Genomic DNA, 26663 nt, shown 5'->3' on the forward strand with positions numbered 1-26663 from the left:
TGCTAGGTTTATGAAACTAAAAATAAAAGAATACTGTTATATTGTGGCATCGTCTTATTAAATGCAGAGGTTCCTCACTGGCATGAGAGGTGCTCTCTGTACATGCTCATGCCTTTCCCCCCCATGACTCATGGTTACAAAAGATTTATTTTAATTTTTTTGCACAGTCCCACTGACCCCACAGGTCAATATCAACGGCTTTGAAGACCTCTGTTTTAGGGCAGAAACGTGTTTTCGATAAAAGCTGGAGAAGGAGTGTTGTCGTCTGCTAGTAAATGGGTATTTTAATGTATTTGCTTCTCTATTTCTGACTTTACATGTCTTTTGTACTTCAGTCTTAGACACATGTAATTTGTAAGTGATCTCTCTCTCTTAAGTTGGCTTGTCCAGGATTGAAGTGCCCTAAACAGTACTTATTGTGATGCAGTGAAAGGAGAGCAATGGGTTAGGAATGTTGCCTTGCTTTTTGAAATATCTGTGTAGAGTTTTCAGGGCAATGGTTTTATTTCAAAGTTGCCTCGGGGACAGTCAAACCGTTGCTTTTGATGATTTAACACAGGCCAGCAGCTTCTCTCCCCCCCTCTCTCTGTGTATATGGAGAGTGAGTGACAGGGCATGCTTGCTCATGTCAAAATAGAATACGATAAAACTATTTTGAAGCTGGGTTTTTATAGACAAGCTGCCAGGTCTGTGAAGAGGGAAAGGTATAAATACCATTTCAAGCATTAACAAGATCGTAATAGTTTCTGAGTCCTCTTATGGCTGCCTATAAAAACTGTTTGTGCCATAAATAGTGTGGTTTAATCTAGCGTGCTGACTTCATCTAGAAAATAAAAGGAACTCCATTGCGATATTAATAATACTGCTTGCTTACATATATTTTCTGAGCCTACGGGAATTTTTGTCCTTACACTTAGAATAAAAAGCATCAAAACCTGCTGCCCAAACATCTTTCATTAATGCTGACTTGAGTAAAATTTGACAATTCTGCCCCTCTCAAGAGAGCTCCGTCTTTGATTGCAAGAATTGCTGCTCCACTCTTGTAACTGAACAACTTTGGCTCATGAGAAACATCTGCCTCCATTTAATATATTGGGGATCCTGAGCAGTGTAGCAGTTCATATCTCTCCATTGGAACACTCAACTGGAAATGTGTTTTCTAGGAAAATATCATTCCTGTACTGAGAGATCTTGATGGTGCTTCATAATTTTGTCAATTAAATATTTAGCTTAGGGGCTATGTGTTGGAGAAGTTCGGTTTGCTGTATTGAATCATAAAAATAATTCTAACAAAGGCCTCCTTAAAACAAATATTTCTGTTTTTCCTTATAATTTTATTTTTGCAGCTGATTTTCAGCAAGTACCCTGATTAAACAGAGTAAGGGCTTGGTGGGTCCGTAAGCTGTTCAGAACTTAGAATTGTAAAGTTGGAAGCGACCCCCAGGGTCATGAAGTCCAGTCCCCTGCAGTGCAGGAATCTTTTTTGCCCACCATGTGCCTCAAACCCACAACCCTGAGATTAAGAGTCTCCTTCTCTACCAACTAAGCTATCCTGGCAGAACTAAACTTGTTTTAGGCACAGACTTTGCTCCCTTGACTCAAGCCTTCTCGCAAGTGGACTGTACCATTCCAGGCTATGGGTGGAAATTCACATCCCTTAATGCTTCTCCATAACAAAATTCCCCTCCCCTTAAAAGGTTTTGATACTAGTATTTTCCTCTCATGTTCAGGGCTTTTCTTCGTGTGGAGGAGCATTAAAAAAAGCCAGAGAGTTGGAGATGGTACAGTCCACAGACACATGCTTTCCCTCTCATATCTCTCCTTTGGGTACAGGCAAGGAAACAAGTGAAGTTGCTATGGGCCATGAGATGAAAAGCTCTTCGGAGTGTGATCTTGACTCTTCCCCCACCCCGAAAGAAAGTACCATTCTAGCTCTCACCAACCTTGACTAATCATTCCATTAGTCATGCACTCTGAAGCACATGCATGGGCCTGGGCCAAATCCTGGGGGCTATAAACATAAGCAGTCACTTTTATGATGCCAACAGACTACTGTGTCAGCTCCTAAAGCTGAATTCTATTGCCATCATCATCATCGTTAAACAGTGGGGCCTATTGTTAACTAATGTGTCAATAAAGAACTGGAGGAAGGGCCATAGCTCAAAGATTGCAAAATGTACCAGGTTTAATCTCCAGGTAGGGGCTGCAAAATATCCCTGTTGGGCAGTAGCCATCCAGGGTCTTTGTTTCGTACTGAGCTAGATGAAGGGTGGTCTTGAATGTGGAAGCAGCAGTAGATCCAGGATGGAATATAATGCTCCCATTGTTTTAGCATTTCAGGATGCAAGTTTTGTTCCCGTAGACCCTTCACGGTCAAGCTGTAGTGCCTCCCTCCCATTGTTTGCTCAGATCTTGAAACCGAATACTTTTTTCTCACTGTGCCAGCTGTGTGTTGAGTCCACCTGACACGGAAGAGGCATTATCATGGACTTTTCACACATTGGTGGGGTGGTCTCTTGCCTTGGTGCAAAGCTCTTCTGGAAAATGCCAGCACTGTGCAAAACCATGAGTGAGAAGTTGGTGCCTGTTCAGAGGCACTTGCAATATAACTTGCAATAGCAGCTGATGGACAGAAAGCGGTTTTCGATGGAGAGGTAGTGAGAATGAGGTTCAAAAGGCAAGGCAACTGTTAATGGCAAGTGCGGAAGGAGTTGAAGTGTACCGTATTTTTCGTTCTATAAGATGCACCAGACCACAAGACGCACCTAGTTTTTGGAGGAGGAAAACAAGAAAAAAAATATTCTGAATCTCAGAAGCCAGAACAGCAAGAGGGATCGCTGCGCAGTGAAAGCAGCAATCCCTCTTGCTGTTCTGGCTTCTGGGATAGCTGCGCAGCCTGCATTCGCTCCATAAGACGCACACATATTTCCCCTTACTTTTTAGGAGGGAAAAAGTGAGTCTTATAGAGCAAAAAATACGGTAAGTGGTTGGTCTTCTTGGTCTTCTAACTCAGTGTTGAACTGGCTGGCAACAGCTCTCAAGTTGAGGGCCACAGACAGGGAGACTTCCCCAGTGTTGAAGGTTGAACCTGGCACCCTTTATGTGCCAAGTGTGTGGCGTTCACCAGCTCTGCGTGGTGATATCCAGAACTGAACCTGAAACCCTTCGCACGGGCCCCTCGCTGCTTAAGTCCTGCTTCTGCTGGGTTGCTTTTGTGAAAGTCTCTTCTAAAGATGGTGGCTTGGTTGGTGGCAAGGGACTCTGTTTGAGGCAGAAAGGAAAAGCGGGGGGGGGGGGGCGACGACCCAATGCTTGGTGGATTATTAGCAGATTGCATAGTAATGCATTAACCTGTGAACATGTTGGCATAAAGTTCTGCAAAGGGTACTGTCAGATGGCAATGGTGGTTGCTCGTGAGTAACCAGGCAGGACTCTGACCTGTCTTTTACAGGTTTTATTTAGGCGCAAAAACTATTTACAGTGCAGAACCACAAGTTCATGTCTACCTCAATTGCTAGCAGAATTGGGGAGTGGTCGTTTCCGGGTCCTCCCCCAACATAAGAGCTTAGTCACCCCCAGCCTTTTCCTTCCTTCTTTGCGCAAGGTGGGCGATGGAAGCGGCATAGAATCATAGAATCATAGAATCATATGATTGATTCAGGAGCAGTGCTGAGGCTCCCAGCAGCATCCTCTAACCCTTTCCCCTCCTTTACCCGGGAGGTATGGTGCTGGGGCTGATGAGGTATGGTGCTGGGGCTCCCAGCAGCATCCTCTGGTCCCTTCCCCACTGGAGGTGTGGCTTTCCCCACCGCAGGAAGAGGAACTGCTTTTCAAGATTTTCAGAGGTTCCCTGTATCCCAACTGCCCCTCTGCCTCCCTTCCCTGTTCCGATGGCAGTCCCCTGACAGGTACCCTAGTCCAGGGATGTGGGATCCTTTTCACACCCACACAGGGTAGAGAGAGCAGTAAACAGAACTGCTGCCCTCCTACAGTAGGGTAGTTACTATGCACACTCAGACACACCCCTCTATCCTGCATCTGAGCAAGGAAAAGGCATGATCAGAGTTCAAACACACATTCATGCAGAAACATTCGGGGTGCAAAACAGGACCAGTCCTGGGAAAGCTTTTGAGGGCCAGGCAGGGAGTGGCCTGGAGTTGCCTTCCCCATTCTGTTCACCTGTTACTCACATGCAGAACAATCCCAGTTTAAAGCACAAGCTAGACTGCACTTCTTTGACTGGACACTGCATCCCTCTGCTAAATAAAACCCCAACCAGTGAGCAGCTGCAGACTCATAGGATTCCTTTGCAGCTGCTTGTGTGTTAAGGGTTATTTTGCAGACTGCCATGTTCAATGTTCAGGATTCAGAGGGTGGGGTAGCGCAGGACTGCTACTGCTTCAGACTGCGAGTGTTGAGTGTGGTGTAATGGTTTGTGCATGGGAGACCAAGGCTCGAATCCCCACTCAGTAGCCATGACTCAGTGACCTTGGTCCAGTCTCTGTCCCCCCAGTCTACCCTCCCTCATAGGGTTGTTGTGAGGATAAAATGGGAAGGGGAGAGACCACGTACACCACCCAGAGAAAAGGTGAGATATGAACATAGTAAATAAATAACTCTTCAGTAGGGCCATATCTGACTTTTTATTGCTCATTAACAAATTTATTGTGGCAATAAGCACTAAGCTCTCAGATACATCATAATAAATGTACCATAATATTGTGAGTGGGTGGTATTTATGAAGGCCTAGAACCAGGCTGGAGCCTTTCCTAGCCCTGACTAGGTCTGGGCAGTATCTGGTTTTCAACTTTGTGATATATATCCCCAGGTAAACATCGCAATATACTGATGTATCACATTGTCTGAAATAAAGATGGAGCTATGTGGAGGCATTGGCTGGATTCATGGTTTTCTGCACATTGTGATTTTTTGCATAGCATGTACACATCATGATTTGCAATATATTGCCAGATCAAAAATTACAAAACGGATATCATGATGTGGACTTCAAACCAGTTTTCAACAATATATCGATATATCAGCCATCCCTATCCCTGATTGGAGCTGCCAGGGGTTTGGTCCTGGAACAGTTCTCATGCAAAGCATTTCATCTGCCTTATGAGGAATGGCTAAGGGAGCTGGGCATGTTTAGCCTGGAGAAGAGGAGGTTAAGGGGTGATATGATAGCCATGTTCAAATATATAAAAGGATGTCACATAGAGGAGGGAGAAAGGTTGTTTTCTGCTGCTCCAGAGAAGCGGACACAGAGCAATGGATCCAAACTACAAGAAAGAAGATTCTACCTAAACATTAGGAAGAACTTCCTGACAGTAAGAGCTGTTCGACAGTGGAATTACTGCCAAGGAGTGTGGTGGTCTTTAAGCAGAGGCATGACAACCATATGTCAGGAGTGCTCTGATGGTGCTTCCTGCTTGGCAGGGGGTTGGACTCGATGGCCCTTGTGGTCTCTTCCAACTCTATGTTTCTATGATTCTATGATCTCCCACTGAGCGATAGCCTTTCCCCTCAAATTGCTTATGTGGTTGCTCTTCGTATGTATTGTAAGAAACTCACATTGTAATAAAAATATGGTTTAGAGAAGGCAAACTGAAGTCCTTTGTATTGCACTCCAAGCCTGAGATGGCCTGGGGCTGAAATCTCCAGTAGCACCATCCAGAAATACGCTTCTTGGTGGCAGAGGCCAAACTCACAGATGTGCTTAGACTGCGTACGTGACCAGGTTGCCTCTTTATGGGTACCTGCAAATTATTAAGTTGAGAGATAAACTGAAAACCTTCAGGCTCGTTTTACTTCCAACGTATTGATCATGGAGCCGAGTCTCTGACCTATGCTCCTGCCATTGAAGACATTAGCTGATGTGTAATCAGCCTACCAGCATTTAATTGCCCTCCCTGTTTGTGGAATTTTATCTGTATTGGGTATTGTGGGTCCACTCTTAATAGCTTGGCTGTTTATATTCATAACATAGGTAAGCCCAATGAGATAATGTTGGTACTTTGGACCTCACCACCCATCCGGGTACCTCTTAACATGCCGTGTGGGTCAGGATTCATGATTTAAGCTGTACCACACAGTTGTCAAAGGGCAAAAGTGTTTATGTATGAGGGTGATAGACGGGCCATAATTCAATAAATAATTTGTGAATAGTACACTTTATTCACTATTTAGGGAACAAAATAGAGACTACTTAATTACAAAACTCTCTAAATGGTATACATAATAAGATTATTGTTACAATCCATAAAATGGTTCAAAGCACGAGTATACACAACTTAATATTCAATAAAATACAGGTAAAATAAGTGAAACTTTGGAAACAGACGTAAATAACTAAACTATATTACATTATATTATTTTAATTAAAATGTCACTACTCACAAAAAAGAAATGGCAGGATTGATGCCCTAATTTTTAAAATACCATTCGTCCCAAGCCTAGTTTAGTAGGTCACTTTGCTGAAAACAATGGGAAGTTTCTTTTTTATAATAATAATAATAATAATAATAATAATAATAATAATAATTTATTATTTATACCCCGCCCATCTGGCTGGGCCTCCCCAGCCACTCTGGGCGGCTTCCATAGAAGCCAAAAATACAGTAAAATATCACACGTTAAAATCTTCCCTGAACAGGGCTGCCTTAAGATGTCTTCTGAATGTCAGGTAGTTGTTTATCGCTTTGACATCTGCTGGAAGGGCGTTCCACAGGGCGGGCGCCACTACCAAGAAGGCCCTCTGCCTGGTTCCCTGTAGCTTTGCTTCTCGCAATGAGGGAACCGCCAGAAGGCCCTCGGTGCTGGACCTCAGCGTCCGGGCATAATGATGGGGGTGGAGACGCTCCTTCAGGTATACTTTCTTGTTTTAAAAAACAGTTTGATAAGACTTTTCCTTATAAAATAAAAAGAAACAATACAAACTTGAAGCATACAACCATGTGTTTGGTCACAGCACATGTAAGAGCAATGGAAAATCTCCCACAAATACACCATCCGTAAGACAGAAACACTAAATGAAGTTTATTTGCTTGTTTCTGTTGACTTGTTCAGAGGGAGGGAGTGATAAGGAAAACTGGGCATGTGGAAAGCCTTCCTTTCATCAGTCAACTGCTCTGAGAGACTCTTGTTCAGGTAGTGCTACTTGATTTGTACAAACTGTGTAGATCCCAGAGGAGATTCCGGCTCTGCTATCCGGCAGGTAGCTTAAATTCCATTGGCTTCAGGGAGAGTCACTTTGCCTGCACACGACAACACATTCAAACAGCCACAAATCCTTTTACTGGGAGAGTGGTTTACTTTTAACATGGAGTCACGTTGACAAGGGGGCATAAACAGGGACACGTTGCAAAAGATTCAGATTACTTGAGAGTTGAGGTAGTTTGGGCACAGTATCAAGTGTCCCAGCTTTTTGTCCTTGCTAGGCTGACCAGTAGTGATGTATGGAAGTGAGAGCTGGACCATAAAGAAGGCTGATTGCCGAAGAATTGATGCTTTTGAATTATGGTGCTGGAGGAGGCTCTTGAGAGTCCCATGGACGGCAAGAAGATCAAACGTATCCATTCTGAAGGAAATCAGCCCTGAGTGCTCACTGGAATCCTGAAGCTGAGGCTCCAATACTTTGGCCACCTCATGAGAAGAGAAGACTCCCTGGAAAAGACCCTGATGTTGGGAAAGATGGAGGGCGCAAGGAGAAGGGGACGACAGAGGACGAGATGGTTGGACAGTGTTCTCGAAGCTACAAACACGAGTTTGACCAAACTGCGGGAGGCAGTGGAAGACAGGAGTGCCTGGCGTGCTCTGGTCCATGGGGTCACGAAGAGTTGGCCACGACTGAACGACTAAACAACAAACAACAACAAGGCTGGCTTGAAGTCAAAGGGAGAGCCCTCCCAAAGTGGGGTTTTCAGACAGTGGCTGCAGCACCCTGTTTTGGCAGGGATCAGTTGCAGCCAATCTCAAGTGAGGTTTCCTGGCCAGCCTAGCTTGGGTCAGCTCTGCTTGGGAGGCCCTGAGTGGGACTTCCATTTCATGCCCAATTTAAATGTCACCAGATACAAGGAGCAACCAGGACACCGTTCGAGGCTCCCAGTTATTGCTTTGCAGCTGCAGCATCACCTACCCTCACCCAGTATCCCATACGGCATCAGGTGTGGGGCAGGTGGGGAACCAGCCCCCTCCCAGGCCAGATTAGGACTGCTATGGCTCCCATAGTGCTGCCCTGTATCATGGAAACATTCGCCTTGTGCCTGGCGCTGGGATATATAGTTCTCAAGACAGAATGCTTGGGTGTCTTTTGCAGATGCAGAACCTTCGTTTTTCCGACTCCAAGAATGGCTCCGTAGCCTCTCCGCACTCGACCACGTTTTCCATAACAGTTCCTCCATGCATTCTGTAGGGGTTGCTTAGTAACCTCATTCTTACACTCCTTATTATGCAACTTAACTTGTGTTTGGTCTGTATTAACATGCTACTGTTGACTTCAAAGAAAGGGTGCAGCCTTGGCTGGAGTACAGCATCAGTCATTCTCTCCACCTCTTCTTGACCCATTTTCTGTCTTACCCATCCAGGGAGTCTTGCCAGACTACAGATAATAAACAGATGTGCCTCTTCCCAGTTGTCTGCCATCCTATCCTCTCATTTTTAATCTTCAAGAAATAAAGCAGCAGAAGCTGGGCGGCTCTGTCCACGTAAACATGTTATTAAGAACGTAACATTAGGGTGAAAAGGAGGCAGTTTACAGGTCTCCCCAGATGCAGTGTTTGTCTTAAGCAGAATGCTTTACGGCATCTTTTAGATATTAAATGGAGATCAGCAGGCATTCCATTGAACCTTCAGTTGTTGGATAACTTATGTAACTGATTGTTATCACAGGAACACAACCAGCTGATCTAGTGCCGGACAAGCCAAATAATCATAGAATCATAGAGTTGGAAGGGACCACGAGGCTCATCTAGTCCAACCCCCTGCAAGGCAGAAATCTGTCATCCAACATGGGAGTTGAACCCATGACCCTCCGATTAAGAGTCTTGTGCTCTACTGACTGAGCTGTATGGCAGCAGGTAAAAACATAGGGTTCCCTAGCTTGTAACGTCTTCCCAAGTGACTGGTAGTATTTCTGCGTGGAAGGTAAGGCTGATTGGCTTTCTTGTTTCCATGTTTTAAAAACATTATATCCCACCCTTTTGACCCTGAGGGTCATTTAATCTTAACTCCCTGCAATGCATCAAAGCTTAAAATAGCATCAAAACAGTCACTACAAAAGAAAAGGTAAAACAATTAAAAACAGCAACAATTTGAATCAATTAACTATTAAGCGCCTGGACAAATATATATTTTAACATACGTGGCTGGTGCCTGAAACTCACTCAACAGGCACAAGGCAAGCACCCCTCTGCAGAACATTCCTGAGTTGGGAGCCACCACCAAAAAGACCCAGTTCCTTGTTGCCTCTTGCCTAACCTATGGTGGCAAGGGCTCCCAAAGTAGGATCAGATTGTACTTTTTGTGCCTGTGACCCTAGCCATGTAAGGTTAAAGCCTCACCTTTGAATTGTGCCTAACATCTGATAGGTTGGCAAAATAAGCAAGGGGAGCAGCCAGGAAGGAAGTTGAGATTGCAAGGGCAGCAAGTTGTTTTCTTGGAGGGTCGCTTTGAGAAGGAAGTGAGGTTGCAAACACCATTTTAGAAACATAGGGAACTCATTAATACCAAGTTGGACCCAATGGTATATCTAACTCAGTACTGTCCACCCAAGAGATGGGGAACCTGTGATCTTCCAGATATTGCTAAACAACCAATTCCCCAATGTTCTGCACCACACAGCCCCAGACTTCTTTTGCCCTTGGGCTGAGAAGGAAGGAAAGTGTAAGGAAGGCAGTGCTACTCTTCAATAGGCCAGTTGTTTACCCCTACCTTAGAAACATGTAGTTGGAAGGAACTTCACAGGTCACCAATGCCCCCTTTTTGAAGCAAGAATGCAATGTATAATTGCTGACGTCTGATAACGCATCTTCACCTGCCACAGTCAAATTAAAGCACCACTGCTTTAAAATTGTCGCTTTTGCTCAAATCCTCGTGATATCCTGGACTTGTTTGGAAAAATTCTCCCCACGACTTCCTGCAGAGGCCAAGTCCTTGCTAGCTATTTACAAAAGAGATTGGCTTGCCAAACTGAACCTGAATGATAAGGAGGAAAACAGATCCGACACTATGTAGTTTGCAGTCAGGTTAAGCCAAAATCAACAAACCTCTCTGTTAACCTGAGATGCCTGTACAGCTAAAAAACACACACTTGTTTTGGGTTTTCCCCACCCCTCCTTTCTGAAGCAAAAACAACCTAGGGTTTCTGGCAGGATTCATGCACCTGCTGGCAGATTCAGGTTGAACAGTTAAAGTTGATTTGCTGCTCTTGAGCTACAAACCTATCCCACCCGCAATGTGACTTTTGAGGATAAGGAACGTGATGGGAAAATCCCTTGCTTGACGCAGCATCCTTCAGTCTTCCTGCAAACAAATCAGAACAAATGCTTAATAAGCAGTTGCCTGGAAGGGACTGCATAATCCTGCTTCACCTTAAAAGGTGAACAGGTTTATTGTTTGCCTCTTGTGGACTTGAGTCCACTTCATCAAATGCTGAAGTGCAATCCTCAGTTGTCAGGTTACATCTATTTTTTCCCCCAAAATTTTTTAAATTGATTTTCCAAAAATTTTAAACAAACAAACATAGATCTTAACTGTACTTAACCCAATCTTAGTAACATTGTTAAGTGACTTCCTCAAATCCCCCTGGCTGAATTTCAGTGTATATCATTGTAACAGTTTTCCAAAACAGATTTCTCATAAAATTAACTTAATCACTGAACATCTTTCTTTCTTTTCATTTTAACTTTAAACATATGATTCTGCAACATCACATATTTAAATCCTAAGCCTATCTGTTATTTGCAAGTTTTTCCAATTAAGTTATCTTAGCGTATTTAACTAAATAGTCTTTAAATTTCATTCATTCCTCCTGGTACTCCTCCTCCTTCTGTTCACGGATTCTTCCAGTAAGGTCGGCTAGCTCCAAAAAGTCCATCATCTTCATCTGCCATTCCTCCACTGTTGGGACTTCTTGAGTTCCCAGGTTACATCTACGCTTGGTTTATACATGCCGCAGAATGAATGTTGAAGTGCCGAGACAGTAGACTGATGCTGCTGTTACTTCAGGCTGCAGGAGAATGATCACATTCTGAAATTCTCTCCTGTCTTTTCATTTTAAAATTTCAACTTATTACATTGTTGTGTTGCTTGCACACTGCTTGGGGACAGTTGCAACTAAGTGGTATGTAAGTGGTTTATAAACACATACCGTATTTTCCCCTGTATAACACGCCCCCATGTATAAGATGAGCCCTATTTTGGGGGACTCCAATTTAAGAAAATGGGGGGAGATTCCCCAGAGTTGTTGAGCTTTCTTGGGGGGAGAGGAATCGCGGCTGCAACCAATCACCCTTCCCCCCCATGCACTATCCATGTATAAGACAACCCCCAATTTTGAATATTACTTTGCAGTAAGAAAACCTTGGTTTATACATGGAAAAATAAGGTAATAAAAATTGAGCACAAACAGAAAAGCAGTATGGCTGGCAATTAGACTGTGCTTGGGATGTTTCTCTCTTGATATGCTCGTCCCCTGTTGCATACAGACTTTTATATTTTTAATCTGGAGGAATATCCCAAACTGGGATTTCCCCAGATTTTTGCGGCCTGGTGTGCTGCAGTCCCTTTTGCCACCCCATCCGAAACTTGTTCTTCTGCATGCATGGACTTAGCATGCAACTTTGATTTTTTTACTTTAGTTCAAATTGCTCTGGAAGTTGTTTTTCTGCAGGGTTCTTCTATCCGAGGTCAGAGCAGAATGCCATTAAATATAGTTCAGCAACCAAAACAGCTTGATTATATTTTAAGTACCCAAATATTTGGCGAAGGTGACATGGCCTTTCAACTTCTGAACAGGTACATGTGACTTCCCCGGCAAGTCCCTTTGCAAACATTTGCTCTGACCCTCCAAAGGTCTTTGTAGATTGGCTAGATTAATTCATTGGGGAGGGAAAGTCCATGTTTAACTGCTCCAAACTTAAGAAGAGTGTTTCTTGTTTAGGGCAGGAGGGAGTCATTGTCAGTTGGGTTGTAGCAGTGGGGAACACAACACCATATAGAGGCAAAACAGCTAAGGGCTTGAGACAAGGAGTTTATCATTGACCTGGGTTCACTAAGAGAAACTGGTAGAGGGATATGGATGATGCAAGGTGTACTGGAGTGTGTGTGTGTGTGTGTGCGCGCACGCATGCCTTGTGGCTCTTCCACAGTGTTTGTTTCTGACAGGCCCACAAGAAGAAAAGTTGTTGAACCTCACTTTAAGTAACAGATGTGTAATGATTCAAAACAAAAGGGCAAAAGGCAATCGTTGTTGCATCCCCATTATCTAGTACAATACTTTTGGGAAAGGATGGAAAGGTGTGAGGGAAGGTTGAAGAGAAATCTCTTCTCCCTACTCCCCACCCCATAACCATTTAATGTGTGGGTGTTTGTTTTCACAAACGACGTTCATAATTGGAGACCACAGTTATTTAATTATCAAAGCTGGCTTTTTCTTTCTATAAATTAGCATTGGTGAACCCGTTTCTTGGCTTTCAAACTCTGGGTTGTCAAAGAGTCCAAGATATTGTCATGACTCCTACGCAACTTGGGACCGGGATACCTAAAAGAGTTCCCTGCCTCTTACATAACCAGTTGGTTGCTATTCTCTGCAGGAGATGCATTCTTGCAGATAACCATTTCACCACCACAAGGTCCATTCTGTATGGTGCAGGATTCACCATACAGTGTGGCAACCACCTACACGCTGAAACTCCCTTCCATTACGTAACAGAGAAACTGTGTCTCTGTTGTCATATGGAAGTTGCTCCAGCACCATGTTCTTTTTGGTTTCTTTCTCCCGCATCTTTTCCAGCTTTGCAATATCATTTTTTAGGTGTGGTCTTGGAGACACAGTATTCCAAGTGTGGTCACACCATGTAGAAGCTTACAGTGGTACCTCGGGTTAAGTACTTAATTTGTTCCGGAGGTCCGTTCTTAACCTGAAACTCTTCTTAACCTGAAGCACCACTTTAGCTAATGGGGCCTCCTGCTGCCACCGCGCCGCCAGAGCACGATTTCTGTTCTCATCCTGAAGCAAAGTTCTTAACCCAAGGTAGTATTTCTGGGTTAGCAGAGTCTGTAACCTGAAGCGTATGTAACCCGAGGTACCACTGTACTTTGCCACTTGTATGCATTTAATTTTGATGGCATGGTTTTGAAACCAGCATTTTAGATTGGTATTTCTTTCCCTCCGTCCCCCCTCCCCCTATTTTCTTTAGTAAGGGAAATTGTAACCTTCTTTAGAAGCCAATTGTTCATTTGTGGAACCACAGAAAGCCCCTGGTCCTTCCCACCACCTCCCAGTCCTGGTTATGCTTATAGCGGATCATTGCAACGTTGCTATAGAAATAGCCCTTGAAGTCTTGCACAGCTGCTCAGGCTCCCGAAAGCTCAGCAGTTTTATCTAGTTCTGCCTTGGTGAGCACTAGCAAAACGACTTGGGGTTTTGTAACCTTGAAGAATGTAATTTAACACTCCCCCCCCCCTCCCCTGCAAGCCTCTGTCTCTGGCCTTGCAGCAAAACATGCCTATCAGCACAGCTTCTTTTCCAGCCCCTGCTACTCAGATCTCAGTGGTTCAGTATGAATTAGCTTGCAAATGAAGGGCATAAACTTGCATGCTAATGACAAATATGTTGTCTTCTTTTTCAGCTCTCAAGAGGATGAAAGGCCCATGTCACCGTTCTATCTAAGGTATTTACGAACTTCTATTTGCTTGTCTCCACTATGTTTCAGCTTTGTAAGAAACTGCTGCGGATGGGAGACAGTTATTAGTATTTTCTGCAGTATTTTTACACTGTGCTTGAATGGACATGTCCTTCCTTAGCCAACGAAAGGAATCAGCTGTTCTGAATACAGGCCAGGTGCAGCAAAGCTCTTTTTCACGCAACACATAATTAATCGTGGAAATCGCTGCCACAAAGAAGTGCCGCAGGCTGCATGTATTCAGTGAAAACATGGAGGGAGAAGTGGTTTCATACCTGCTGACCCCACCCATTGAAAGCAGCATGGTCAGACAGACACATAAACATTGCGACAGCGGTGACTGGGGCCCAGTCAGACTGGTAGGCCAGATGGTTGGGAGACAAACAGCAGGGGGAGCCAGAGCTAATAACAAAAGTCTCTATGACTTTTCCTGATTTCTGCACATCGGTTTCTCAATCTCAGAATGCCAGGGATTTGTTGCTTATTTTAGCCAGGAGATGTTTAGGGATTTGTTATGTACTGAGTTGAATAGGATCCAAACTGTAGCAGTCTGATTGGTCCTAGAACAATAGGATCCAAAAGGCAGCAGTCTGATTGGTCCTAGAACAATAGGATTCAGAATGCAGCAGTCTGATTGGTCCTAGAACAATGCAGCAGTATGATTGGTTGGCAGGAACCACCCAATCCTGCTCCAGATAGAAGTGAATCCACAACCTGATTGGCTTACAGTAGAATTCCAGAATTAGCCAATCATGTGCAGCCCATTGTGTAAATAATGTATATAAAGCAGATACTGTGAGGGGACATTCATTCATTCCTCCTCACCACTATGAGCTGAATAAAGAGCATGAAATCACTTTGCGACTCTGAGTATATTTCACTGGCGACGAAGGTGGGATCCCGCTGAGCTGACTGCCACACACAGCACCGCAGCACCGCCAACTGCCGCACCGCTGCCTCGCACCGTGTATCCAGGCTTCAGCTCCGGGGCACAAGGAACTCAGAATGGCAGCCAACAGCAGCTTCTCGCCATTCAACCCAGCATCTGGAGACTGGGAAGCGTACGCCTCCCGTTTCACCTTCCTCCTAGAAGCCAAAGGGGTCACCGACGAAGAAGACGCCAAGAAGAGGGCGATATTCTTCAGCGTCTGCGGAGAGGAGACGTTTGAAATCGCCCGGGCTCTCCTTGCGCCTGAAGACGTCGCTACTGTTCCATACAAAACAATAATGGAACAGCTGAAGGGGCACTTTTCGCCGCAGCCCTCAGTGGTGGCTCGTCGAAATGCCTTCTACGCAAAGCGGCAAGCCCCTGGGGAAACCATAACTGGGTTTGTGACCTCTCTCCGCCAAGCCGCCCGGTTCTGCAACTTCTCAGAGCTGGAGAACATGCTTCGTGACCGCCTCGTCGGTGGCCTGAAGGATGAGAAGCTGCAACGGCGCCTCTACGCTAAGAAGGACCTAACGTTCCAGGTCGCTCTGGAGGAGGCCCTGGCAACAGAAGCTGCCGAGAGGTCGACCCAAGAGGCACGGCCGAGCCTGCCATCCCAACCGAGGGTCCACCATGAAGACCTCACCGACGACTCAGGATCCGACAGGGAGGAGGTGCACCGAGTACAGCAGCGCACTCAAGCAGCGCACAGACCACAGCTGCCTCGACGAGAAGGAGGGAACTGCGCAAGCTGCGGGGAGAGTCACGAGAGGAGGACCTGCCGTTTCCGCAACGCAGAGTGCAGGCAGTGCAGAAAATCGGGACACATCGCCCGGGTGTGTCGGGCTCGGCCCACCCGACACCAGGCATCAGATGACCAATCCAAGAGCCCCAGGTCCCGGGGCCCAACGCACCAAGGCAACTCGACGGAGCTCACGGACTTCCAGGTATACCAGTTGCCCCACCCCAACGTAGAGAAAATTTATGTAGAGGTACAGATAGAGGGGGCCCCATGCCGCATGGAGCTTGACACGGGTTCAACTCTATCCATAATCTCGGCAAGGACCTTAAGGAAACTGTGTCCCACTGGGGGTCCCAAACTCAGGCCGGCCCCATTCACCCTCCGGGACTTCCAGAAACGTAAGGTCCCCACAATGGGGGTGGGGACCTTCAGGGTGCAATACCGAGGGCGGACGCGGCAACTGGACTTGCTTGTGGTCAAGGGCCCCTACATTAGCTTACTGGGATTGGCATGGTTTGGACCACTGGGGCTAGCTGTCACCGGGGTGAACCACACTAGCTTACAAGTGGACGTGGACGCCATATGCAAGGAATTTCCAGGGGTTTTCGATGGGAAATTGGGACAGTATACGGGCCCCCCCATTGCGCTACAGCTTGACCCCGCAGTACGACCGGTCAGGCTCAAGGCCCGCCGGGTCCCGTTCGCCTTGAAACCCCGTATAGACGAGGAATTGGACCGACTCGTAGAGCAAGGAGTGCTGGAGCCGGTGCCTAATGCTCCCTGGGAAACCCCAATCGTCACACCCGTCAAGCCTAATGGTTCGGTCCGCATCTGCGCAGACTACAAATGTACCATAAACAAGGCCCTCACGGCCCACGCATACCCAGTGCCAGTGGTCAGCCATGTCCTTGCCACCCTGGCTGGGTCGAAAATTTTTGGCAAGCTGGACTTGGCCCAAGCATATCAACAGCTGCCAGTAGATGAGGCCACAGCAGAGGCACAGACGATTGTGACGCACAGAGGAGCGTTCAGGGTAAAGCGGCTGCAATTCGGTGTCAGCGTGGCACCAGGCATATTCCAGAATATAATGGACTCTCTCCTTAAAGGGATTCCTGGCGTCACCCCCTTCTTCGATGATGTGTTGATTGCCGGCCCCACACCAGAGGAGTTTGAGGACCGCCTCCGCACCGTTCTGCACCGTTTCCAGACGGCGGGTCTCAAGGTGAAGCGGGAAAAATGTCTACTAGGAGTGCCTCAGGTGGACTTTCTGGGATTTATGGTGGACGCAGAAGGGGTCCACCCGACTGGGGACAAGGTACGGGCCATTTGTGATGCCCCAGCGCCCAAGAGCAAGACTGAACTTCAGGCCTTCTTGGGACTATTGAACTTTTACCATTCCTTCCTTCCCCACAAGGCGGCGGTAGCGGAGCCCCTACACAGACTCCTGGACAAGCGGGCCCCTTGGGTGTGGGGCCAGCGCCAGGAGGCCGCATTCCAGGCAGTCAAGGACTTGCTTGTCTCAAACTCGGTCTTGGCACACTTCGACGAGAGGCTGCCGGTGGTGCTAGCATGCGACGCCTCACCCTATGGCATTGGAGCTGTCCTGGGGCACCAACTCCCGGATGGAAGAGAGGTACCGGTGGCGTACTTTTCCCAGACACTCAACACAACCGAGCGGAACTACTCGCAAATCGACAAGGAGGGTCTGGCAATCGTAAAGGGAGTAAAAAAATTCCATGATTTCTTGTACGGGCGGCCCTTCACCGTGGTGACTGACCACAAGCCGTTGCTCGGCTTGTTTGCCCCCGAAAAGCAGACCCCCCAAGTGCTGTCTCCTCGCGTCCTCAGGTGGTCAATTTTCCTTGCCAGCTACCAGTATGCACTGATTCACCGACCTGGGAAGGCGATGGGCCATGCGGACGCCCTCAGCAGGCTACCACTACCGGAAACAGGCCCTGACCCAGCACCTGCACAAGAGGTTATGAGCCTGGAGCTGCTTCCCGACCGCCCCATTCAGGCACAAGAAGTTGCACACCATTCCAAGAAAGATAGGGTCATCTCCCGGGTCCTGGACTGGGTGTGGAGGGGATGGCCCAGCAGCAGCCCCGGGCCAGAATTCGCCGGCTACACAACCCGCAAACATGAACTGTCGGCCCACAAGGGGTGCCTGTTATGGGGAAGCAGAGTCGTTGTTCCCCAGCCCCTCTGCAAAAGGGTCCTCACAGCCCTACACGAGACACATCCAGGGGTAGTAAGAATGAAGGCCCTTGCCAGGAGTTATGTGTGGTGGCCGGGGATCGATGGAGAGATAGAGGCCTGGGTCAAACACTGCCAGGCCTGCCAAGAATCCCGCCCAGATCCCCCAAGGGCCCCAGTCCAGTCCTGGGAGTCCGCCCGAGCACCATGGTCATGCCTGCATGTGGATTTCGCTGGCCCCTTTCAGGGGAAAACATTCTTCATAGTGGTGGACTCCTACACCAAATGGCTGGAAGTCGCACTGGTACCGTCCACTTCCACGTCCGCAGCCATCCGGGTACTACGCAGGCTGTTTGCAACCCACGGGCTCCCTGACACTCTCGTCTCAGACAACGGGACTGCATTTACGTCAGGAGAATTCCAAACCTTCACAGCGCAGAACGCCATCCGCCACATCCGTTCGGCGCCGTTCCACCCTGCCACCAATGGCCAAGCAGAACGCATGGTGCGGACCACCAAGGACACCCTTCGCCGCATGACGCAAGGGGACTGGGAGTACCGCCTTGCCACATTCCTTCTAGCACAGCACAGCACCCCCAGCTCAACGACTGGCCGGAGCCCCGCTGAACTACTAATGGGTCGGCGCCTTGCAATCAGATTGGACCGCCTTCACCCCGATAGAGCTCAGGATGAGGTAGTGGTGGGGGAAGGCAGGAACCCCCGGACCTTCGAGGCCCAGGACCCAGTGTACGCAAAGAATTTTGGGGCAGGCCCAGCATGGGTACCCGCCACAATCACCAGGGTCACTGGCCCCGTGTCGTACGAGGTGCTAACGGATGGGGGGCAATGCTGGCGCCGCCACTGCGACCAGATACGGCGACGATTCCCGGGAGAAAACCAGGAGGAGGACAGGTCAGAGGAGTCCCAAGGGAACAGCGGGGCAGTGAGGCCCATAGAGCAGGAGGGGCCAGCAGGAGAGGCAGAATCAGTAAATACAGAGAGGACCCGTGAGGCCGAAAGGACACCGGAACCAGAACCACGACTGAGCGAGCCGGTTGCACCAGACCAAACAGCCGCATCACAGCCAGCATCCTTGGAACACGAGCCAGAACCCGGAGCCCGGACCAGGGAACACCCCAGGCCACAACGCACACGTAGGCCGCCGGCATACCTTGAGGACTATGAATGCGACCTCCCGGGCAGGACTGGAACTTAGAGGGGAGGGGTGTTATGTACTGAGTTGAATAGGATCCAAACTGTAGCAGTCTGATTGGTCCTAGAACAATAGGATCCAAAAGGCAGCAGTCTGATTGGTCCTAGAACAATAGGATTCAGAATGCAGCAGTCTGATTGGTCCTAGAACAATGCAGCAGTATGATTGGTTGGCAGGAACCACCCAATCCTGCTCCAGATAGAAGTGAATCCACAACCTGATTGGCTTACAGTAGAATTCCAGAATTAGCCAATCATGTGCAGCCCATTGTGTAAATAATGTATATAAAGCAGATACTGTGAGGAGACATTCATTCATTCCTCCTCACCACTATGAGCTGAATAAAGAGCATGAAATCACTTTGCGACTCTGAGTATATTTCAGGATTTTTCTTCTTCTTTTAAATATTATAGTTTGGGAAGGGCTGTGGCAAAGTGATAGTGCATCTGCTTTGCACAAGATCACCGGCATCTCTAAGTAGGAGAGACCCGCAGTCCAAAACTTTGGAAAGCCTCTTGCAGTCATTGTAGACAATAATGCACTCCTGGTTTGACTTGGTTCCCCACACTTCTGTGATTATATAAGGAGATGCCTGTGCAAATGTTTCATAGCACACATAGGAACAAATGGCATTCTGGAGGTTTTCGGATTTTGAAAGTTGTTTTCCAGGCTTGCTTTTTTCATTCCTGGAATATTTGAATACAGGGAAAGCATCTGGGGCATGATCTCCTGATGGGACTACTTGGTGAGCAGGTCTTGGAAGCGCATTGGTGGTGTGCCCCATTTAAATCAGTATCTTGTTAATTAAAGCAAAGCAATAATCTAGCTTTGCAACATAATTCCCTGTTGCACAGCTTATTTCTTTTTGTTACTCTGCTTAGCATCATAATGCACCCCTGATTACATTTGGCAGCTTGTTTCTTTAAAAAGAAAGGAAGGAAGAAAGAATGGGTGCTCAGTGTCACACACCAGAAATGCGTGGTTTGCCAAGAGGAGTTAATTTGGCAGGGAAGATGGCCACAAGCTGGCCAACGGCGGGTGCTTCAGCGCCTGAGAGCTCTCGTGGCAAGAGGCAGCTCTTGCTGCTTCAACAACTCCTGCCATTTATCTTCCCTTCCTTGCTGCAGAAACCAAAGGGGGGGAAATTGCCCTGCGATTCCATGCCAGAAGCTGCTTTGCAAGACATCTCTTTTCTTTTCCCACCCTGCCGTTTTGCTGACTTCCTGCCCCGCCGCGCTTGCCTTGATGTAGACATATTTATGCGATAGAACAACTGAGCAATTAACGTAAACACATGGAGGGTGTGGGCTGCAGCTTTTATACAGTACACAGAGTACAATGGTCGAGAGGAGAGACGGTTATGTAACATGCTGGGTGGGTGCAAACAAGAGCTGTCCATATTCCAAGGACTGCACGGTGCTTTTTCTCTTGCCAGCTGGCAGGAACGTTATGTATATGCCTTTTTTTATTCGTCTATCATCGGCGCTGCAAATGTTGCAGAGTTTCTGATGAGTGCAGCGGCTTGTGTTCCTTAACGATCTCCTCTCTCCCATTTCAGTCAAGGGACGTAACCTAAAGAGCACAGCAGAATGATTAAACAAACATCTGTAACATTAGAATCTTAATTGTCTGAAATTCCTTTTAGACTTGGTGCACTCTTAAATCCCCCTCCATGTGGGTGCAGCCCTTTGTAAATCCAAGTGCAGACATCTGCTTAACCTTGAGCCAGTTTCTGCAGCCCTATCTGTAAAAGTAGACCAATAACCGGAGGCTCTCAGTCAAAGATTTGGCCTGTTATTTGCTCTGCACATCTTCTCCCTACCTGTTGTGTGTCTTCTTTCCCCTGTGACACCTCTTCCTTGCCTTGTCTGCTGCATTGTTCCAGCCCTCCTTTCCTAGATACCCCTGTCTCTGTTTCCCTTAGCACAACCTCCACCAATCTGGCGCCTTCCAGATGTTTTGGACTACAACTCTCGCCAGCCCAGCTGTGCACCTGACCTCCCATCCCTATGGCAGGTTGAGACTGTAAGCAGAGAGAGCAGCTAAGCCAATGGTAACCAGTGGCTTGGCCAGCCCCCCTGTGACAGACAGGCAGGTAGCTGAGCCAATCACAGCTGGAGTTCACCACCACCATGACCACTGCTTAGTGCACTGTAATATAGCTCTCTTTTTTTTTACAATATAAAACAATATGCTATTTCTCAATTTTGTGGTGGTGCTAAATTGACACAAGACTCTTGCACGCCAAAAATACTGTTTATATGACTCAAAGCAAATAGCACTTGGAACCGTGATTGCCTTCACTCCATTGTTTTATTAAGAGCAACAAAAACTATATTATATTATCAAACATGTGATGCAATTCCATTCAAATCAACAGGAATATTGTCATCCGTTTTAGGAGGTGTCAGTTGTAGCTTAAAACATGAGGCTGCCATGTTATAAGAGGATCATTGTTTGGTTTTCTAAATCTTTGTACACAGAAACTTTCTGTGCCTTGTCTTTTGCTTGGTAATCCTGGGTTTATATTAGCACTGAGATTCTTAGATAAGCAGGGCGTACTACAGAAAACTGAAAACAACAGGTGGTGAATGTCAACAGGGGTAGATAAGAAACTTTCAGGTAATGCAAGCAGAGCCTGGGTCTCCGGATGTTTGGGTCAGCCAAGTAGAAATGATCAGTTGTACACGAGAAAACCATGTTCTGTGTTGGACTTTTAAGATGCTTGGCAGAGGCAGCAGAATACTCTTGCGCAAAACAAAATTTGACATCATGAATGGCTTCTGTCCATGAGCCAGAGAAAGACTTAATTCCTATTATGCTAGTATAGAGAATGTATAGAGAAGGGACATCTAAGAAACAAGCCCCTTTCCTTTTCCTATTGAAAATATCAGGCTCGTCTCCTGAAGGAGAGGATTTGCCAGTACTGTGTCTGTGGCTGCTAATATATCTGCCAGTTATTGCCTTTGGTGTCCGAGAAAGGTCTCATTCAATATCCCATCAAAAATACAAAATGCATGAGGGACTCTATGCTGTTCCTGGCCCAGCAGTTCCTGTTTGCTCTAGCTCAGCATCTCCTACGTAACCCCACGGCAGCCATTTTTTTTTGTTATGCCTCGCCACCCCGGCAGCCATTTTGTGACTGGCACCCACAGAAACTTCTTCTCAGAATTCCAGATATGTCCTTTCAGTCCAAAAAGGTTGGCGATCCCTGTTCTAGAGTGGGAAACGGTGTGGTGGTGGTGGTGTTGATGGTCCCCCTCCGAAGAAGCTTGTCTTTTGGTTTGCTTTCGTGACTCTGGGCTCCAGCAACTGTCGCCGTTTATTAGGAAAGCTCTCTAGCGCCATCTCGGTTAACTGCATGTTGCAAGCAAATGCATTTAAGTAATCTGTGGTGCCATATTTTGAAACTAAAGCCCCTTTTTTAAAAAAGTGGGGGATTGTAAAGGACTGAAGGGGCAGGATGCTTAACCTGCCTCCTCACAACACTGTGAATCTAAGCATTTTCTATTGGGCAGAAGCAGCCATTTTGGAGAACAGTAAGGAGCTGACAAATGGGGAAGGGTTAAAAATCAGGCCACTCCTTTGGGTATAAAGGTGGAATGTAAATTTAATAAATTAAAATATCCACCCACCCTTGGCTGCCCCTTAACTCTGAAATGCTCTGTTTTCAATGTGAGCTAATTTGTTTTTGTTTTTTAAAAAGGTTAATTTGAACTGGCACCCAGATCTCAGCCGGGCTTATTACCAATGAGCTCAGGCCGTGTCAGTGTTTTTGGGGAGTTAGGGTTAGACGTTGCTTTTTTACTTTTGCAGAGTGGCGTAGTGGTTGGAGTCTTGAGTTCGAATCCCCGCTCAGCCGTGAAACTCACTGAGTGACCTTTGGCCAGTCACTGCCTCTCAGCCTCATGTACCACACAAGGTTGTTGGGATTAAATGAGGAGGAAGAGAATCATGTGTGTTCACTTTAAGCTCCTTGGAGGAAAAAGGTGGTATATTAATGCAGCAGATAAATGAGAATGATGTCACACTGACTGAGTTTAACAGGCATGATTTTGTGCCTGAGAAACACCTCCCCCCCCCCAAAAAAAAATATCTAATATAGGAGAGTCCATGCCTTGGGTGGAGAGAGCCTAGACTTGCCAAAGTGAATAATACAGAAGAGGTCCCTGTGGCTAGCCTCAGCGAAAATCTTTGCACGCCCTCCCGGAGCACAGCTAGACTTTCGGCTGCAGGTGTCGCTGCTCACAAATCCCCAGTGATGATTTGATTAGAGAAAAGGGGGAGGAAAGTGCAAGGGTAAATAATTGCTTTCTGCCTGGACTAGCTTCCTCGATAAGAAAAGCAGCCGCCTTGCAAACACACCAGGGCCCACAGTGACAGACGTGTGAAAATGCTGCCGGAAAGCTAGACTTCAGCCTTGCCTGGTCCCCTGTCAAAAGCTGATTGATCTGCAGGCACTTGCCTCTGTGCTGTGAAAAGAAAAGGCCTCACCTTCTCATTTCCGTGCATCGAAGCTGCTGCTGCTGCTAAAAGACACAAGGTCAGGCCAAGCTTGCTGTGGTTCCTGGTCAGTGGGTATCTCTGTAGATACATATGGCTAACATGAGTACCGTACAGATGTTGTCATCGTGTTGCGGCTCCCTGATGACTCTGTGTTCATCCTCTGAGACCCTTCTTTGTGTGCCTCTTCCACACGGGAGAGTGGCAACACGAGAACGGGGCCTTTTCTGCAGTGGCTTCCCATTTGTGGAATGCTCTCCCCAGCAAGGCTGGCACCTTCATTATATATCTTTAGGTGCCAGGCCTTTGGCGGATTAATACTCTGTGGCCTTTTAAATGTGTTTGTGGGAGTAGGGCGTTATTGTTTCATTGCTTCTGTTTTGACTATCTCTCTTGTGCTTTTATCGTGTATTTTTATCTTGAGATCTTTTGATGAAGGCCGGTATATAAATCTAATAAATAAATAAATATTTAGTGGCAAACCTGGGTTTTCCTCTGGGTGAAGTGTGTCCTTGTACACCTGTAAGACTGGACCACAAATAAAGATAACAATAATAATAATAATAATAATAATAATAATAATAATAATAATATATTTATTTATACCCCGCCCATCTGACTGGGCTTCCCCAGCCACTCTGGGCGGCTTCCAAAAAAATATTAAAATACTGTAACACATCAAACATTAAAAGCTTCCCTAAACAGGGCTGCCTTCAGATGTCTTCTAAAAGTCTGGTAGCTGTTGTTCTCTTTGAGATCTGGTGGGAGGGAGTTCCACAGGGCGGGTGCCACTACCGAGAAGGCCCTCTACCTGGTTCCCTGTAACTTGGCTTCTCGCAGTGAGGGAACCGCCAGAAGGCCCTCGGTGCTGGACCTCAGTGTCCGGGTAGAACGATGGGAGTGGAGACGCTCCCTAAGGACTAGCGCCTTAACTCGTTTTTAGGCCTTTCTTTGGCAAGACCTGGAGGTCTATCCTAAGTTGAAGCCCTGATGTTCTTCTTCTTCTTCTTAGAAGCATAGAATCGTAAGAGAGATGGAAGGGACCACAAGGGTTATTTAGTCCAACCCCCTGCGATGCAGGACTCTTTTGCCCAACATGGGGCTCGAACCCACAACACTGAGATTAAGATTCTCACACTGTACCGAGTGAGCTATCCCAGCAGTTCTTCTCTGTTACATTTGTACCCCATCTTTCCTTCAAGGAGATCAAGGTGACTTAGATAGTTCTCATTCCCTTCTGATCTTTACAACAACCCTGTGAGGTAGGTTGGGCTGAGATCATGTGACCGGCTCAGGGTTACCCAGCAAGCTTTGCATTAGAAGAATGCCGCCCGTCTCTAATGAATAGACTGCTTCTTTCTAGACTAACCCAACGCGTTCTGGGAAGCAGCGAGGGGTTCACACATTACAGTGGTACCTCTGGATGCGAACGGGATCCATTCCGGAGCCCCGTTCGCATCCTGAAGTGAATGCAACCTGCATCCGCAGGTCGCGATTCGCCACTTCCGTGCATGCGCGTGACGTCATTTTGAGCATCTGTGCATGCGGTGAGTGGTCGCCGCAGAGCGCAACCCAAAAAGCCTTAACCTGAAGCGACTTCAACCCGAGGTATGACGGTACTAGAAAGTACTAGCAGGAATGCTTAGTGGTAAGTCCGAAGAAGCACACTGGAGACAAACTGTTTGAGAAGCAGGATGCTTGAAGCGTTTTCTTGTTCAGCAAGCGTCCGTTAGGGTGGTGTGCTGAGCCTTGCATTTCGCAGCGTATCTGCCTCCCTCAGCGACACCATGTCGTTCTTGTTTGCACACATGCAGGCCAGCCAGCTGGGTGAACTAATTCTCTTGCCGATAAGAGGATCAAGCCCAACGAAATGTTTTAAGCTCATAACAACTTGGTTTATGAATACTGTAGTCAGGCTCTGAACCTCAGTTACATGTCACATGGCCCCTCTTATCTGCAAAGCTGAGTCAGCGGGATGGAGGAGGCGGAGAGACAGGACTCCTGCACGTCTCAGACCTGACCTTGCCTCCCAGTTCAGAGAGCTGCTCCGAAGACAAGGCCCCGCATCAGGCTGTGTTTTCACTTCCTGGGAAGACCAAACTTTGACGATGATAGGTAGCCCCACGGAGAGGTCATTGCAGTAGTCCAAGCGGGAGATAACTAGAGCATGCGCCACTCTGGCGAGACAAGTCGGCGGGCAGGTAGGGTCTCAACCTGCATACCAGATGGAGCCGGTAGACAGCTGCCCTGGACACAGAATTGACCTGCGCCTCCATGGACAGCTGGGAGTCCAAAATGACTCCCAGGCTGCACAGCTGGTCCTTCAGGGACACAGGTGTCCCATTCAGTATTGTCCTACGTGGCATCACTTACGTCTAGGGAAATCATGTGCATTGTTGTATCTGGTAAATTGGGCATGTGGCTGCTTTCAGGCCAGTGACACGAGGCAGAAAATTTTCCCAGTGCCTTATTTTTCCACAGAAAACGTCCAACGTTGTAAGTCCATTAGGAACAATGAACGGATGCCAATTGCAAATAAGTACAGTGGTACCTCGGGTTAAGTACTTAATTCGTTCCAGAGGTCCGTTCTTAACCTGAAACTGTTCTTAACCTGAAGCACCACTTTAGCTAATGGGGCCTCCTACTGCTGCCGCACCGCTGGAGCACGATTTCTGTTCTCATCCTGAAGCAAAGTTCTTAACCTGAAGCACTATTTCTGGGTTAGCGGAGTCTGTAACCTGAAGTGTATGTAACCTGAAGCGTATGTAACCCGAGGTACCACTGTATTGGGTAGGCTACGCAGTTTCACAGTTTTTAGCTCCGTTTAGTGATGTCTGTTAATATAAACTTGCTAAATTAGACCCCTCTCTAGGGCACAGTTGCCCATGCAGTGATAACCTCACAGTCGAATTACTGCAGTGTGCTCCATGCAAGGTGACCCTTCGCCAGAGGCTGCAGCTCATGCAAAACCCAGCAGCTAGGTTGTGGGGACAAACTTGTGGAGACAAACTACCGACAGACAGCACATAGCACCCTGCTTGTGGGATTTGTGTCAGCTGCTCTTGTACTGCTGAGCCACGTTCAGGGTGTTGATGCTAATATAGAAAGCCCTGTACAGCTCAGGACCAGGTTACCTGAGAGACTGCCTTATCCAGTAGATCTACACAGTAGATCACC

The 26663-nt window shown here is 47.1% G+C and overlaps 1 protein-coding gene and 1 long non-coding RNA gene across 3 annotated transcripts in view; one reads left to right on the plus strand and one right to left on the minus strand.

Moving 5' to 3' along the window:
• Positions 1-26663, plus strand: part of FAM13A (family with sequence similarity 13 member A) — a gene marked incomplete at its 3' end in the record, with an annotated part of 151329 nt that overhangs the window by 82158 nt on the left and 42508 nt on the right. Inside the window, exon 8 of the mRNA XM_081022232.1 lies at positions 13851-13892. Coding sequence (XP_080878358.1) covers positions 13851-13892 — 42 coding nt within the window. The remainder of the gene's footprint in view (positions 1-13850; positions 13893-26663) is intronic.
• Positions 20286-23995, minus strand: LOC308485468. Of its 2 annotated transcripts, none has more exons than XR_013990538.1 (2): positions 23478-23995; positions 20286-20555 (listed from the first exon to the last, which is right to left on the minus strand). It is a non-coding gene; the product is annotated as an uncharacterized lncRNA (long non-coding RNA). The 2 variants fall into 2 exon arrangements; XR_013990539.1 differs by having other exon boundaries at positions 22732-23995.

The sequence above is a fragment of the Podarcis pityusensis genome, assembly GCF_964106645.2.
Source record: "Podarcis pityusensis genome assembly, chromosome: 9".
NCBI classification, from domain to species: Eukaryota; Metazoa; Chordata; class Lepidosauria; order Squamata; family Lacertidae; genus Podarcis; species Podarcis pityusensis.